This window comes from Apostichopus japonicus, chromosome 6 (genome assembly GCF_037975245.1).
Source record: "Apostichopus japonicus isolate 1M-3 chromosome 6, ASM3797524v1, whole genome shotgun sequence".
In the NCBI taxonomy this organism is placed as follows: domain Eukaryota; kingdom Metazoa; phylum Echinodermata; class Holothuroidea; order Aspidochirotida; family Stichopodidae; genus Apostichopus; species Apostichopus japonicus.
Genome location: NC_092566.1, coordinates 5,594,062 through 5,612,429, shown reverse-complemented (window position 1 = coordinate 5,612,429; position 18,368 = coordinate 5,594,062). Strand labels below are relative to the sequence as shown.

General features: G+C 38.2%; 2 protein-coding genes across 4 annotated transcripts; one reads left to right on the top strand and one right to left on the bottom strand.

Annotated features, from left to right (window-relative positions):
• The first annotated feature begins 411 nt into the window (after positions 1-411).
• LOC139968780 (synaptotagmin-1-like) lies at positions 412-6,391 on the top strand. Of its 3 annotated transcripts, none has more exons than XM_071973153.1 (6): positions 412-557; positions 1,228-2,016; positions 2,712-2,876; positions 3,427-3,549; positions 4,041-4,176; positions 4,635-6,391. In XM_071973153.1, exons 2-6 carry the CDS (start codon positions 1,714-1,716, stop codon positions 4,943-4,945), a joined length of 1,038 nt encoding a protein of 345 aa, XP_071829254.1. In that variant the 5' UTR covers positions 412-557; positions 1,228-1,713; the 3' UTR covers positions 4,946-6,391. The 3 variants fall into 3 exon arrangements, with proteins under 3 accessions (XP_071829254.1, XP_071829253.1, XP_071829255.1); XM_071973152.1 differs by having other exon boundaries at positions 445-561; XM_071973154.1 differs by having other exon boundaries at positions 531-667.
• A 283-nt stretch (positions 6,392-6,674) lies between these two features.
• On the bottom strand, positions 6,675-16,913 carry LOC139968782 (glutathione peroxidase 2-like). The gene is made up of 2 exons (XM_071973155.1): positions 16,329-16,913; positions 6,675-7,499 (listed from the first exon to the last, which is right to left on the bottom strand). The coding sequence occupies exons 1-2, from the start codon at positions 16,794-16,796 to the stop codon at positions 7,302-7,304; spliced, it is 666 nt and encodes a 221-aa protein (XP_071829256.1). The 5' UTR covers positions 16,797-16,913; the 3' UTR covers positions 6,675-7,301.
• Between the last annotated feature and the right edge of the window lie 1,455 nt (positions 16,914-18,368).

Here is an 18,368-nt window from a genome sequence, read left to right as displayed (position 1 = left end):
GAAATTAAAGCATTTCTTGACCAAGCATGTTTATGACACCTTTCATCACACAGAACGATTTTTTCCTTCATATTAGATAAGTCAGCAGGGTTTTCTTCAGTATTAGAGTAATATATCCCAACTTGCAATTTTCAACTACGGTACCTCATTAGTTGTATAGTTTTACTCAAGTAACTGGTGTAGGGCTCCATACGAACGCCATGAAGTATTTCCACACCATCCACTCCAGCCCTCCACCCCCCCCCCCTCGCTCTGCACATTCCCCTCCCCAGGCCATTTCGGTGACAACATCAGCTTTTAGCAGCCAATCTTGCAGATGGCTCAATTTTGACCATATTATCCCATGTGCAAGACATAACATTCTAACCATGCTTTCTCCTTTGTTTCTACATTCCAAATGACGTAACGAATTCAACCCCATTTAAAATTCCTGTGTATCTCTCTATGTAAAGCGTACTAACATGCCTATACCACATACCTGTGGTAGTATCGAGTAGAATGGGCGTCTTTCAAGTTACTTTCAGCGGTGGATTTCACTGGAAACAATCTCCTACGTTGTAAGTAAGTTTTTAAATTTTCATTTATATGGAAACTGGGCCTTAACATTGAGAGGTCTGCTTTGTTATTGGTTGTCAATATTGTGTGGATTTTACAGTCTCTTTTCCTGGTAAATTTCCCATCTTTTACGGATTATAATTGCATAGAAACACGTCGCTCTTTAATCAATCTTTGTGTGCATTATTTAACAAATCACTGGAAGTTGCTGTGTGTGTGTGTGTGTATGTGTGGTTGGGGAGGGGGGTGGGTGAGTGGGTTTGTACGAGTGAGTGGTGGGTGAGACAGGGAGCGGAGATGAGATATTGATACGATTATTCTACACAATCAAAATTAAGGGTTTACCTTCTTTGAAAGTTTCTAATATGTTAACAGTTATTGAATGAATCAATGACTAGCAAAACTTAACTACTATCACTTATAGAATGTGAGCGTTGATAAAGGTTGCCCTTACATTGCAATGCGACTGCTAGAACGTTTCTACGTATATATGTTAAGCCTTGAAACGTGTTATATGTATATGTCCTCAACCCCCCCCCCCCTCTTCCCTTCTCACATGCCCCCCCCCCACCCCCAGTACACAATACGTCGGTTTTCCCAGTTAATATGTGTGTAGCGTACTTAATACGGTATTATAACCATATTTTAATTTGATTGTTACTTGATTTGCAGACGGAACACGAATGCATCATTCGACCTCGAAAGTGAGGAACATTGGCAGGAATGACGTCATCAGACATGAACGTTTACAACATGAAAGGGCAAGTCTCTCAGGCATTCCTTCAAAAAGCCTCTGATTGGTTGCTCGCTAGAGGAATCCCACCAATAGCCATCTTGTTCTTCTTGATCTGTGTCACAATACAAATGACAATACTTATCTGTATACTGCTTCGTTGTTTTTCCCAAAGGGAAGATCGAGAATCGCAGGATGATTACGAGAAACTCGGTGCCGATTATTTCTTAGTCCACCCTAAAAGAACCAAACGCGGACACAGTAGCGGTTGCACGACATCCCGAATACCACCACTTGATCATCGACTTTCACGTGCGAATTCTGATCCGACCATAGAAGCACGTCTGTTAACAAAACCGCCAGTGACAATGGGCAAATTTTCTCCGCAACCGGGTCAAGACCGTTTTGGAAAGACATCGCGTTAAATGCTATCATACCGCGGTGTAAGCTTAAAGGATGACGCGACCACAGCGGCGAGGAAGCGAAGTTTATTTGCTGCCAAGAAATCCCAGTCGACACCAGCCAACTTGTGCGGTGCAAGTGTGGACACACCGGACAACAAACCAGAAGGTGCGACCTCTGTTGGTGAGGAAGATGCTTCTCCAAAAGAGGAGATAGCGCCACCACCCTATGGCAAGGTTTCATTTGCAATAACATATGACAAGGAGTTAGAACAGCTGAGAGTTTTCCTTGAGCAAATGTCACAAGTAGCGGTTAAAACACCACATGTAAGCCAAATCATTACTATGTCTTTATGGCGTATGATGCCAATAACTAGGCTATCGTAAGAGTTGGTGTGTTTAGGGGGAGGGTGAGGTCGGGTGGAGGGGGAGGGGAGGGGCGGCGGAGGGGAAGGTGGGTGGAGTTTTAGTTTTACTGACCCGAAAGATTAGAACAGTAAATAATGTGCAACACAGGCTAATTTTAAGGTATCACCTGTTGAGAGCGTACATGATATTTTCCAAGTTATGTTCATGTCGAGTTTATGGTATGTAATAATATACTTTTCAGTGTATGTTGTAAGAATTAACTTTCAAGGGAAGATTGGATGACCATTTTGTTAATGATAATTTGTTGACCGGGTAATTTAGAATAAAATTTTATTCCAATTTTAAACAGTGGCGCTATAGTGTGCGTCGGGATGGTTGCATAACAAAGTAATTTTTTGCTTAATATATATTAATTTTACTAATTTATACACAAAATATTGATAACATTTATTGAGGGCCTTCATAAATAAGAGACTTGCCCCTCCCCCCCCCCCCCCTCCTCCTCTTCCTCTCCGCCCATAGTCACCTGGAAGGAACATAGAGACAACATAATTAAGGGTTCACATTATCCTTTTTGTTGCGCCTTCCAATTTTCTTCACCTTCCTTCACCTGAAAAATCAAAAACCTTCAATTTCCGTTATCTTTTCACAAGGCTACTTCTGCAGATACATTCGCAAAGGTCTCCCTCTCTCCCGACCACGGTATACCGGTATCCTTAACCAGGGTTGTTTGTAAAACCAATAGTCCGGTGTATCGCCAAAATTTTATATTCCGTGTAACGCCTGAAGCAGTGAGGGAACTCGTGATTAAATTTCAGGTAATTTATTTCTTTCAACTCCAGAAGAGAATTGTTTCAAGCAGTACACTACCAGCACCTTAGTATTTAGGCTACTTAATATATTACGTCATATGTTTACATAATTTACTACTACGAAGACGAAGAGTAGGCTACACTGGTTCTAGTCTGGTTGAGTATATATGAAACGGCATGGAACTGCCTTCTAGTAATCGCTGAATATTCGAGCTTTAAGAACGAATACGTTGTGCTGCTTTTGTTATAACAGTCTGCATGTCAAAATAGTTTTGAAATGGTTTGTCATTGTTAGAAAATGCATTCCAAACAAATGTAAACACAAACTAATTCTTTCTTGGTGTTCGTTTTATGGTATGTTGTTCCCTATCGGTCAAGCCGTAACAGTCTCAATGTAAGATTTGTTTTTTCTTGTTATTGTTACGTTCATTTTAAAGAGCTAAAACAATCATTTGAAGTTATTGTGTATCACTACTAACAATATCCAAATCATAAGTCTTATAGTTTCCCTCAAAAGTTGAAACTTTATTATCTTTTCAAATTCATTTTCATTTAGGTGTTTGAGCTTGATGATTTCCCTCATAACGATCCCATCGGCGAACTGGAATATCCACTCTCTCAGAATCATGATCTGGACAATGCCGTGACAATCTGGCGTGATCTCAAGAAACCTGAGAAGGTAAACATATATAGCGCCATCCAACTGCTGACACCCATGAAACGATGAGGGATCTATATGAGATAGGAGAGAAGCGTAGGCCAGACATAAAAACAAAATTTGGGGGGGGGGGGGGTTACCAACTGGTCACGAGTCCCCCATGTCAGGCAGTGTGTTTACATTTTAAATGCAGGCGCGCAGCTAGCGTGTGTGTAAATACTGTGCGGATTGGAAGGCATTGTAACATAGCGCCCTCCTAACTGTTGGTTGATTTACAATTTGCGATACTCGTTAATGAGGAAGGTATATATATATGGGTCACAACAAAAGTCGTTTATTAAGATAAGATACATTTGGTGACTGTTTTTGTCAAACTTAAATGTTTGTCTCTGACTTTGGAGTCTGGGGTCGTATATGCCTAGACTCATTGCGAACACAATTTTGTTGCTTGCAGTAGATAACCAAATTGTTAACATTTTTTTGTTTAAATCTCTCTTTTTAATTCACTCAAGGTTCCAAGTGCAAGTAAAGGTGAAATTTTGATCTCGTTAACTTACTTACCGAACGCAGAAAAATTAACTCTGGTAGTACTAAAAGCAAGACAACTGAGATTGGCAGAATGGAGGACATCGACGCCAGGAAAATCAGGTACAGATCACATGTAATACACAAGATGATTTGTGGAAAAGGGTGGGGCTTTTTATGGGAAGGAATTTGGTGAAGACAGGGGAAGAACAGGGCAAATTGTTTTCAAAGAATTCTTTTTCCATCAATATCCGAATATTCTTTGCTTATCTCTTTTTTACATTAACGTAAATTCTTTTTAAACTTGCAAGAAGAAAGGAAAAATAACATATCTTAAATAACAAGCAAGAACCTGAATGAAAAATATTAGTTTGAATAAGAACAAGCAAGAACTTAATGTTGATTTTAATTACTCATAACTTTATATAAGACCTGCAAAAATGAAGTCTTTTAGTTGGAAGATCAAAAAGTTATATTATATTTAACGATTCAGGATAAAACAATATGGGGTGCGTTCTCCTCTCCTTGTCCTTCTGTTTCCAGCCCATTTTTGTTTTGTTTTTTTGTCTCCAATCTTGCAGTTTTGGATAACTTTGTGAAGATTACTCTGGTCAAATCTGGTAAGGTTATGAAGTACAAACAAACACGTCTTTCCCGAAAATCGTGTAATCCAGTTTACAACGAAGGATTTGCATTGAAAGTACGACAAACTGAACTGGATGATGTTTGTCTAACTCTGGCGATGTGCGTCCGGCTAAACCACCTCGGTTTCCACCGTGTGGTTGGCCGGTGTATCGTCGGACGTCACGTGGGTGCGGAGGGTGCTTCTCATTGGAGGGATATGATTGCCACCCCGAGAAGCGGTGTTGGGCAATGGCACGTGTTGGTGTGACATATTAAGTTAAAGGTAATGATTCATCAATCGATCAGACACATCGATAGGCATAAAGGTTACCGAAAGTATGCATAACCGTTTGGAAAAGTAAACTATATTATTTATTTTTAGTAAACCATAAAAAAATAGATTTTGTTTTCGATTCCAAAGAACCCAGAATTCAAAATGTAAATGTAATACTATATACTTTGAATTTCGTGTGAGGTTAAAGAAAAGGGGGGTTCATCCCCACACCTTCACACTACCCCCTGGATACGCGCCTGGTTTATTACAGTCTGTTTTGAATAAAAAGGCAGGATATCCTTTAAGTGTATGAGAAAGTGACAACACAATAAATTTCAATGTCTGTTTTAATTTTATTAATATTATCATTATTATCATAATTAACAGAAAGATTAGAATCTGTATAAAGGCCTACGTTGTCCGCCGGGTGTAGTCTTAGTTTTAGAATGACAAATAGTGAAAATCTATGTCAATTTAGAATTCTTTATCTGTTGTCTTGTTTTTTATGATGAAAAATATTTCATGTTTCATTTCGGTCATTTCTGCTGACAAAAAAGACTATCTATTTTACGCGTATAACGTTTAGTTCCGAAAGAAAGATGTGGCTAATTAAATAAATTTTAAAGGAGAAACTCTCTGTCGAAAGTTGATTTGAATTTGAATTTTACTTAAACAGTAATTTAAGGTTAAATTACTATCAATTCCGACGAGAAGATAATAAGGTATCTACACTTTGTGAAAGTCTGTCAGAAGTGGCAACATTTATTGTTTTCTGTAACGTGCACAAGATTTTAAGAATATCCAAATTTGTTTATCATTTCGGCCTTATAAAGGTGTTGAAAACCTTCACACGGGACGCAGAAAACTGGTCTAGGAGTACCTCTTATAATATTCGAACCGTTCCTCATAATTATATCGTACTGCGCGTGAGCCTTTATATAGACGTGTTCTTTTCCTAATTCTATAACAAACAAATCGTGTTTTCATATCATAGCTTGAAACCTTTTTTTTATAATACTGTTTTTTCCCCCTCAATGTTAAACAAGCTGTAATCATATATAGTCACAATAATTGCAAACCTACACTAAATTATGGGTAACTTTATTTATATATAAGGATTTTTTACTGTTATTGTTATATAACCTGGCCGGGACAATATACTTGTGGTTTATGTACGTCTTACTTAAAGGAAAATTCATTGTTGTGCAAAACATTCCATCTGGATAAATGGCAATGAATTACTGATATTGGTGAACGAAATTATGACAAAACATCTGATCTTGGTTTAAAATAAAATTCAAACCTACCTGTGTGACGCTTAACGAAACTCGATTGCTTGAAAACTGAAGAAAAAGAGAACTTTACATCTCAGGAACAAAATTTTATCCAAACTATTTCTTTTTAATTAGTCAAAGAACCACTTTGCTTTGCAAAGATATTGGGGAAAAAAATGTTCCGTACAATAAGAAGAGTATCAAAATGCGCATTTGGAAAATCCCAGGAATTATCTTCAACAGTTTTAGTTATTAACAAGAATTAATTTATGTTTTAGCCTATTCTGAAACATTTATGAAGACCTAATTTTTGTTTGTTTTGTAAATAGTCAGTTATTTAAAATGTCAAAACGGCATCAGTAGTGCGTTTTTGAGTATACTTGCTATGAATTATTTGAACTTATCTATAATTGTGCTTGAAAATAATTAAAAACAGAATATCAATATAATACATGAACGCCTACATTTCTTGGCATGTTTTTGTAAAAGAATTGAACAGCTCAAGTATTTTAATTGAGGGTGATCATACCCCTCCACCTCACAATCACAAACACCAGCTACCTTAAAGAGAACTGTTGCCTTAATACTATTGACCAAGTTTCTCAATAGGCAGCCCGCAATCTTGCACATTAACATACATATTAAGACCACGCCACTGGATGTTATATACCAAACTATTCTAGCACATTTTTTTTATATTAACCGTAACACTCATAATTAAAACCAGCTTGCTTACCTTTCCCCTACTTACGCCCTCCCCCACACTCCAACCCTCATCCACGGACTATCCTTTTTTTTTATTTTCTCTCTTTCTCCCCCTCGCCCAATTTGTTAGGCCCGTAGCCAGGAGTTATGAGTTGGATGGGCACCCAAAGATTATAAGATGGTGCACCACCAATTTAAGGAGCGGCACAATACTTCGTTTCAGTTTACTGCAGTGAAGCTTTGATATATATGATAGTGGCTCAGATGTAGGCTCAGTCTGCGCACGCCGTACACCCTCCCACCTCCCCCTTCCCCTTACCTCCCCTCACCTCCCCTGGCTACGGGCCTGTTCTGTGTTTTGACTAATCTTTTTATTTCTCTTTCACCAATTCACGAATATCCTTTGCAATATTTAGAGGTTCTACTTTCGAATCATATCTCTTGTAAGGAACGCCGTGTTGATCGATCAGAAATTTGTTGAAATTCCAAGTGATGTCATTGACTCTAAATGGTGTCCAAAAACGGCCGTCTTTGTCGCCAATCTCAAGTTTAACCGGAGGACACGATTCCTGGCAGGACAAAAAAAATACAAGAATTCAGGATTTATATCCACATCAATGTATACCCATGCAGTGCCAAGAAAGTACATCGTTTTTGATATAGAGCAATTTTGGTCAGGAAGACGTTTTAAGTCATAGCCACTGGCGTTACCAGCGGCCGGGGTGGGGCAGGGCGGGAGCCCCCCAGTTAAATATCTTACCCCTACTTGCCCCCCCCCCCCCAAATGACATTGGTGGTCCAAAAATATAATATTGGACGAAAACTCCAACGTATTTAAATGCTCAGTTAAACCAGTTCGCTGTGGACGTTAATCCGCAATTGACAGGAATTCTTAAATTAATACCAGCCAATTGCATCTCAAGTTATATGATCCCATCATTCTGCTTTCTGTTATCGCTAGGAGGTCCCCCAGCCCTCTCCCCTCGCCACATACGCTACCCAACGTGATAACCTGCTACAATGTTTGTTACATCATGTGTATGTTTATCACTTGATACCATTGTTATATCGACTGTCCGAAGTTAATCCGGTATTGTTACTTGTAACCTGCTGCATGACATTTTGCGTAATTTCAACATCGTAGGAGAGAATTCACACAGTTGATCAGTCGTTAGAAGAGCCTTAACCGAAAATTTGTTTCCAACGAATATAAAGATTTAAGCCGATTATGTAATAAAAACGATGTACTATGGCGCTGGACACACAGTTTTGTAGTGACTGAATGAGTGAAGCCTAAGTCAATGAAACTGAGCTTCATATACAAATTCATATAAATCATAATTATAGTAAATCATAGACAATGAGTTAGCTTAAACTTTACTTTTGAAAGAATAGCCCAGACCAAAAATGAGAACTTCAGACAAAACAATTGAAAGCCCAAAATCCTGAACCTAATTGTCAAAATCCCATCGCTATGCCAATTTCTTTTTTAAGTAAGTAAGTAAGTAAGTAAGTAAAACTTTATTGCTCCAAATAAGGAAATTAGTGTCTCGCACATAAAAGTTCAAAACAGTACAAAAAGTTTATCCAAATTCTAAATTTGATTCGGCAAATAACAATTTTTACTAAGAAAAATGGGTCATCCAATTAGGCTTTTGTAAACAAAGTGTGAACGATACAGGTATGTATGGCAAAGAGTATGAGAACAGAGCAAACAGTGTTATCAGCTAAAAGCAAATATAGTGACTTTCTCCACGCAAGTAGCGGGGGTGGGGGCGATGGGGCGGTCTCCACCACTCCCCTGAAAAATTAGAGAATAAAAAGAGAGACAAGCAAAGAGGGAAAAAGGAGAGAGAGAGGGAGAGAGAAAGGGGACTGTTAGCGGGGAGAATTTGGAGAACAACGTGGAGAGATCTCACACAAAGTTTCATATGTATGGAAATTGGAATACCCTTTACTCATTAATGACTAAAAATAATTTCATATGCCTAGCGGTATATTTAAGCTACCCACCCCTCCCCTCACAACTCTTTTGAAAAGCTAGCTGTCTAGGCGGGCAGCCTACACAAAGTCACCCTATGGAAAATGAATGCAAACTATCAAATTGTAGGCTATAGTATACGGGGCAGAAATCGAACAAAAATGTTTTGGCCTTTAATCACTAGATCTGGCCGGTAAATTATCTCAATTTGACCGGTTGTGTTAGAGAAAAACTGGCAACCCTGCCCTAGGCTGTAAATTTCAAACTTGTTTCCCACCGTGACACCCTCGTATTGTTCGTTGTGTAATTACTGGCTACGCAGTGTCACATGTGCCACGGACTTGACTAGGCCGCCGGGCTAGAATTACCTTCTCTACTTGTATAACTTCTACCAAACCCGAATCAATATTAGGCTAATCATATGCAGTATGTTGAACATTCTGATATAATTTTACATGGCTAAAATCTCGGCCGATTGGAGAAAAAAATGCAAAGCTCTGAAGCCTCAGTAAAATCCATCATAAAGCGGTCCTTTCCATGGCCGTGGCGCTCGAATTTCTAGTGCCAAAACCTCGAACGTCGGCCCTTCCTCCGGGAGGCGAAATTATTTTTCCCACTTCGACGCGGCCACATGGGCGTGGCTTATGAAATACGTCAGAGGCCGGCAAGTTTGTGACTTCGACTTCGAGCTCTTACGTATATAGCTCTTTAATTATATACTCAGCTAATATACTCAGGCCCAATATACTCAGGCCTAAGACATGACTTCATGAGATCCATGATGATGTGCGACTGCTTCTCCCAGTCAATCGGGTCTTATGGAGCTCTTGAGGTAAATTCCATCACAAAATCAAATTGTGTTTGTTTATTAGATGTGTTATGAACCTCCCGTGTCAGGAAAAGTTTGGAAAAGAACCTCCCGTGACAGCAGGGTCTGGAAAAGTTATAAATGAACCTCACGTGGTATTGATTATTATACTTCATATTACACCAGGTAGGCCCACTGACCTTTCAATGCTAAAAACCTACAAAGATACATGTATTGTATTGTGCCCCATATTGTTTTATCCATCATTCTAAATTATTTGTTCATTTATAAATGAACCCCCTTTTAAACTGCAGTAAGGAGCCTACGTGCTTTCATCATTAGTTTACGTACGCTACTGGGTATTGTTACGGACTTGAAATATTCTACCCATTTTATTAAACAGTTGTCACTTGCGTCTGTATTAACTATAACCAGGGAGCTGTTACTGTTAGAGTAGCAGCTCCCTGCTATAACTATGACTAAATAGCAATGTCCCTCTGTACTATACTATTTATTATACTGGTACGTGTACTAGAATCCCTGACATGTAACTTAATTGAGAACTTTCAGCACCCAAACAAACACCCGAGAGATATCACTGCATAGTCTGTGACGTAGCCAATAAGCCGTAACAACGACCGATAGTCCACGCCCATTATGCTAATATGGCCGCGTCGAAGTGGGAAAAATAATTTCGCCTCCGGGAGGGTGACCGTATAGCTTCCAGGGGCTTCGCCTCTATGGAACGCCAAGAGGACCACAGTGACATGTACCACTACTAATTTGACATGTACTACTACTAATTCGAAGTGTACTACTACTAATTTGAAGTGTAATACATGTAAAATGTCGCGTACTACTACTAATTCCCCAGCTGTGCCAAAGTACATGCTATTTTCTATATTTGCCACAGACCTTAAGGTATAAACTGTAAAATAGACATTTGAATCAACAGAGTATTGAAGAATATGTTTTCTTCATCATTATTTTAATGCAGATGCGCAACTCGATGACATGGTATCGGAAAGATTGTGAATAGCGCCATCTCTCCAATTTAGTAGTAGTACGTGACTTTTTAGATGTAGTACACTTCGAATTAGTAGTAGTACGCGACATTTTAGATGTAGTACACTTCGAATTAGTAGTAGTACGCGACATTTTACATGTATTACACTTCAAATTAGTAGTAGTACACTTCGAATTAGTAGTAGTACATGTCAAATTAGTAGTGGTACATGTCACTGTGGTCCTTTTGGCGTTCCATACGCCTCTGAATCCCACTCACATAGCGCAAAGCGTTCTCGTTTTCAGGTCATTGAATCCGCCCCACACCCCGGAGATGAAATCCTTGCTACGCGCTTGACTTTATCTACAATATATCAAGTTCACATATTTAGTTGGACTATCCCTTTAAAAATTAAGCGCATGCATTCTCAGGAACAAACTGATCGATTTGAGTATAAAGAAACATTCATATCAAAACCGTTACCATGGTTTCAAATGTTTGGGAATGGGGCATATTGCAAAAGTACCTAAAACAACCGAAATGCATCCGCGCGAAACTTGCCCAACCACTCGAACTCTTTGCCCACCCCCTCACCCCCCTGCCCACCCACTTCCCTAGATGAAAAAGGCTGGTTACTCCATTGGTCATATCTGTATATACACTATAAACTGACCAGCTATCCACCACAATAAAGTCGAATCCCGATGACCATTTCATGCTTAAGGAATCAAAGCGGAACATTACAGTCGTGCCATCAGGGATAAGACATCTTTAACATTCGATCCGATGCAAAAAGAGATAAAGGAAATATATTTCAAGCGAATCTCGCCGTTTATATGTATACACATTTTCAAATGTAATGGAAAAAAAACAAAACAAATATCACTCAAAAGCACGTCAATAACCTGCACAAAAAACATGCCTGGTATGCCATCATTAGCTAAAATGGTCTTGCCCTGACTCTTTTTCAAGTTTCATTATACTGTACATATAGTCAGGTAGTTAGTAGTGGCTCTTAATTCTTTCAAGGCTCTTAATTCTTTCAAGGACTACTTGAGCATTTCGTACTTAAGGATATTAATTAGGAATCATGCGGTACATGAGAGGTTCCATTATACTATAGGCAGGCAGGTACTTATGATTGTTATTTCTTTCAAGGACTAACCGTAAAGTGAAAGAACAAAAGCACAATTATTATACAGAAGTGTCAGTATAAATTTTGTCGTGCACCGTGTATATATTCTGAAGAAGGCCTCTGGTCGGGCTATAAGGCCTTAATCCAAATATTATAATGTTTGGCCAAATATAGTTTTAATTGAATTTAAAAGAATTTACCATAGGGCATTTTTAACATATTAATTTTAGATGGGGAGGGGGGGGGGGCTCGGTCTCAGTCCTTCCTGTGAACTCTTTAACTAATTAAAAATCTCATTGACCACGTAACAGTAATATGGGCCTTCATTGAAAATGAAATTGTCCCCTTGAAACATTTTCAATCGCCTCTGGATTTTCCATAAAGGTAACATCTTCAACAATCGATCCGATACAGAAAGAGATAAAGGAAATATATTTCAAGCGAATCTCGCCGTTTATATGTACATAAATTTTCAAAAGCAATGGTCAAAACACAAATAATTAACACTCAAAACCATGTCAATAACCTGCATAAAAAAAACATGCCTGGTATGCCATCATTAGCTAAACTGGTCTTGCCCTGACCCTTTTTCAAGTTTCATTATACTGTACATATAGTCAGGTAGTTAATAGTGGCTCTTAATTCTTTCAAGGCTCTTAATTCTTTCAAGGACTACTTGAGCATTTCGTACTTAAGGATATTAATTAGGAATCATGCGGTACATGAGAGGTTCCATTATACTATAGGCAGGCAAGTACTTATGATTGTTATTTCTTTCAAGGACTAACCGTAAAGTGAAAGAACAAAAACACAATTATTATACAGAAGTGTCAGTATAAATTTTGTCATGCACCGTGTATGTATTCTGTAGAAGGCCTCTGGTCGGGCTATAAGGCCTTACTCCAAATATTATAATGTTTGGCCAAATATAGTTTTAATTGAATTTTAAAGAATTAACCACAGGGCATTTTTAACATATTAATTTTAGATGGGGGAGAGGGGGGCTGGGTCTCAGTCCTTCCTGTGAATTCTTTAACTAATAAAAAATCTTGATATACCACGTTACAGTAAGTTGGGCCTTCATTGAAAATGAAATTGTCCCCTTGGAATATTTTCATTCGCCTCTGGCTTTTCCATAAAGGTAAGTCATTCACACCCCTACCCAAAGCAGTCGGACGTGGAATTTTGAATTGCCCCCCCCCTCACCCAACCCCTTTAAATCATATACACGTCACATATATATCGCAATGCAGTTCAGTGCGGCTAAATATGACTACAACAGTGCACGTTATAGGATAAACTTCGTCATAAATATGAACTAATATGTGTCATGGTACTATATTACAATAATCCTATCGTTGTGATGTTTTTTGCAACGAGATTTAATTATGAAGAAGAAGAATCAATTCTTGATTCATGTCTGATAAACAAATTAATATTTCCTCAGCAATCAAGATTACTTGTTTGATCAATTGACAACAACTGTAACTTCGCGTTTGACAGACATACATGTAATACCTTCTATATATGCAGGTCATGTTCAAGTAATGTATATAGGCGTAGACTATACATTACTTGTATATAGGCGTAGACTATACATGTATGGTAAATACCAGCTTTTCTCTGCATAGTACGGACAAAAAACAGTGCATACGAAACGTAGCATACTGTACATTGCAAACGACATACATTCAGTGTAGTCTATGGTTAGCTCAACTACACATTTGACGATGTTCCATGTAATCGATTGTTTTCTAGTTTTCTAGTCTGGACTCGAGTCTATGTCTTGAGGACTCGGACTCTGATACATCAAAATCTTTACATTGATGATTTCCGTTTTCATATGAATATCAAGGAAATAGTTGGTCTTAATTGTTCTTTTTTTCTCTTCCATTAAGTTAAGAAGTTACTCAAATTTTTTTGCCGCAAAATGTAAATGTAGATCTCTCATGGGCAAGGTAGGGCCGGAGGGTAAAATATAGTCCTGCTGCCTATGAGATTTTCAAAACTTTATCAAAGACGCTAGTGGATGCTTATAATATCGGCGTAATGTCTTCACCAAGCATATATCAACTGAATTAAAGAATTTGGTCGAATTTCTGTGGGTCTCTCTCGATATGATATTTCAGCAAAACAGATATAGGCTGTAAGGTTCTCTTTCCATTTTGCCAGTGGAGTCATTGGAAAGTAACGAAGAGATGAATCCCACGAAATGAGTACAAAAAAAGTTCACAGTGATCTGCAAGATCAATTTATAAAAAATAACAAAGAAATATAAATTACCTATATTCAGTGGTACAATTTTTTCCATGGTGGTATGGGGAGGGGGCTGATAGAGGAAAGCACTTTGAGACAGCATTTTTCGTACTAGTATTTTACATGCTCTGATGAGCGTTTTGCAAGCTATACACTCTTCCCAGAAGTGTCTTCATACAAGGGCGTAGGACCCGGGGGGCTGGGGGGGGGGGGCGCCAGCCCCCCAGTGAAAAATGTGGAGGGGCGGAAGTATCATTCCGCCCCCCCCCGGTTCGCAAGTCAGAAAACCCCTTTTTCATTTCCAAATGAGAAAAAAAAATCTCATTTGGAGCACCAAATTGCATCTAAGGCCAGGTGAAAATACAAAATTAAGTTTACAAAATGGAGTGGGTGTTGAAGTGTGCTATATTGCACCAAATTGCATCTGAGGCCACCTGAAAATGCAAAAAATTCCAAAGGGGAGGGGGACACCCCCTCCCCTTAGACCCCTCCCCTAGGCTGGCCATCAGTCTTCAGCCCCCCCCACTCAAAAGTACCTTCCTACGCCACTGTCTTCATATATAAAAGAGCGTACGTGGTGTTCTGCCCGAGGTCGTCTGACCATTTGCAGGGTAGCTAGCCAACGTAATTTATGTTTCAAAGGTATGCGGTATTGACCCAAAATATGCTAGATATTCAAAAACGGTCAGTCACCTTTGGTCAAAATTCGTAAACTGTTTTTATTACAACCTTCAAGGAAATTTACCTCACTGGGACATTCAGTCATCTTGTGTGTGTCCATACAAAATGTCTGAGAACAGTGGCGTAGGAAGGTACTTTTGAGTGGGGGGGGGTGAAGACTGATGGCCGGCCTGGGGGAGGGGTCTAAGGGGAGGGGTGTCCCCCTCCCCTTTGGAAATTTTTTGCATTTCCAGGTGGCCTCAGATGCAATTTGGTGAAATATAGCACACTTCAACACCCACTCCATTTTGTAAATAATTTTGCATTTTCACCTGGCCTTAGATGCAATATGGTGCTCCAAATGAGATTTTTTTCTCATTTGGAAATGAAAAAGGGGCTTTCTGACTTGCGAAGCGGGGGGGGGGGGCGGAATGATACTTCCGCCCCCATATTTTTTACTGGGGGGGGGGTTCCTACGCCCTTGTCTGAGAATAGCTTGGAGAGAGAAAAACCTCCCAGGAAATTGCTTTTTGAAAACTTCTAGCAGTTATAGCGTAGTATCTATCCTTACTCATTGTTTGTCCATGCTTACATATGAGATTTTGTCCATGCTAACCTATGGCATTTTTTTTTTACATGCTAACATATTGGATTTAGTAAACAAGGTTAACATATGGCAGTTTGTACAGTTAACTGGGTTAACCTTTTGGAATATTATCAGATGACGTAGAATAGTATACAGCCCGCATAATATGGAACAGTATTATACTAACAAGTGTAAAGGCTCAGTTTTAGTCACTATAGTGCGTCAGTCTAGACTTGAGAGTCAATATGTATGTAAGTGTCTTTGATATAACATTTGAGGGTCCAGGAGTGTAGCTGCTTGGAGATTTGAGAATGATCGAAGATGATTCGATAACATTCTGTAATTCTGTAAACAGTTGTACAGAACATTTGTTATATGTCGTAGGAGGCTTAGTGTTAATAAAGTAGTATATTGCAGTGACAGAAATCTCCTGTCTTCTTCTTTTCCACCCGGGTGTTAACCTTTTGATTTCAACATCATCCCTGACATCTTGGTAAAAGAAACGCTAACACGTTACAATACGATTTTTACTTTGACCTAATAAGCTTTTAAGATAAATGAAAAATGAAAAAAATGAAATAAATGAAAAAATATTCGATACAAAACGATTTCGGTGCGATGATAGTAAATATCTTAGAGAAAATTAATGACTTTTACAAGGCTATGACTTGATTAGTCAGTAACTTTTATTTCATATTTTTTTTGTCATGGTGTTTTTTTTTTTACGCCTGTTTTTTGACTAATTAAAGCAACCGTGTATAGGCGACGAAACTTTCATAATCCAATAAAATGATGATAGATAATCGATAAAGTATTCAATATATAATTCATTTGGTAACCAAAATATTGTACTTAATAAATTGTAATTTTTTTATTGTATCATAAGATTTTAAAAATTTCAACACTAGTTGTGAAACACAACACATGCAATTACATGGCTGAATAGGTGTGAGTTATATGGTTTACCTTTAAGTGAGTAAATAGCCCGATTTCGTCTTTTCCGTTGACCTCGATCTTCGAGAAAATTGGGAAATTCGGAGCGTATCCGTATCCAGGGCGGGCGTACTTCAAACAATTCATAATTTCGTATTTATTCTCTCCTGGTTCTTGATATCCAAACTGGTTACAAGGAAATGCCAAAACTTCAAATTTGTCTTCCAAATCTGTCATTTTTTTAAGTTTAGTGAGATCATGGTATTGGCTAGTGAAAGTGCAAAATGAAGCCACATTCACTATAAGCAAGACTTTCCCCTCGTAGTCGGACAACTTCACGGGTTCGTTGTCAATATCGACTGGCGTAAATGTGTGAATGCTCGTAGCGTCATCATAACAACGTGACAAGTTCCCGTTACCAACGTGCAGCGTACTTTCCGTGACTCGGAGAGTGTCAGTTAACACAACGAGAAAAATTGGTGAAAGTAGACCGCGAAACATTTTGACTTCTTCTTCTTCTTCTTGCCGAGATTGCTAACGACCATATGTCACTGCGGAGACCAAGATTGATGTATGCACGATGAACGCTCTGTGGCTTATGCAATATTCGCCATACATCCTGGCCTTGGTGTTGTGAAATGGTAAACCTCTAGTCAGAAAATTGCTGGTAGATTTATTGTACCGTTGTATTGTATTGAAAGTAGTGTGATTGAAGCTTCAGAGGAAATGGCCTATCAAATTCATCATTGTTTAACAATATAACGTCATCAAATACTGTGTATACTTGAATGTTGTATGGAATGAATAATAATTAACAAAAAACATTATATTATTTTATCGTTCAAGAATTAGGGAAACGGCCAATTAGTTTCACCATTATGGATCATTAATTACTGCATACTTTCATAATGAATATTCAAGTAGATAATAATGTTGGTTTTCTTTCAAATGTTCAAGATTCGCAGACATGGCCTATTGTTGCTTTAATGATTACTGTGTATTTTAATGTTACATGTATATATAATGTAATTGTATTATTTGTCGATTCTAATTAATGTTTCTAGATATGCTGTAATTGGTTACAATATTGCCCAAAAGAATTACATTAACAATTTAAATGTTGTTAAAACAGGGTTGTCCAACCTACGGCCCGCGGGCCACAGTCCGGCCAGCCGCAGGGTTGCGTCCGGCCCGCCAGATATGCTCTACGGTGCGAAATTTTAGTGAGCAGATTTATTGATAACAATTTGAAGCTATATAATCAATCATTCGAACCTTCTGGGTCCAAAAAAACTGCATACAGATCAGTTTGTGTGGCACTCTCTCAGCGGAGGGGGGGGGGGGGCGTCTGGACTTTATTCATCTGTTCTATCAGGAAGGAAAATAAATCAGTGCGCTCCGCGCGCAGTGCTCACATTTTGTTGCCTTGGGCTTTGGGCAAAAAAAAAATCGAAAAATCGAGCGTAGGGTCATGCGGCCCCTCCTTCATCATAATCATTCCATGTGGCCCTCCTCTGCCAAAGGTTGGATAACCCTGTTCTAAAACATGCTTACAATGGATGATGCGTTGAGGTCGTTTGGTCATCTAATTTGAGCAATGCAATTGTGTTCTGACATTATTGAATTAAATGTTATTACCAATGAATTGGTCCAGTATTTTTAATCAATATATTGTTCTTCATCAAATTTCTTATAATTATATGATAAAATAACAGCCCAATTATCTTTCTTCAATTCTTTTTTTTCAGGGTGCCAAAATAGTTGTTCCAGTTATCACATCACCATGGTTTATCATCCCCAGGTTCTCAAAATAAGTGCACGCGTTTGAGTACCGTTTAGCCACATCTGAATCTGAGACAATTTTCCTGTCAAAATGATTTAATATATATATATATATATATATATATATATATATATATATATATATATATATATATATATATATATATATATATATATATATATATATATATCTATATATATATATATATATATATATATATATATATATATATATATATATATATATATACTTATTGATTCGAATTTAATACACATATTAAATCAGCTGAT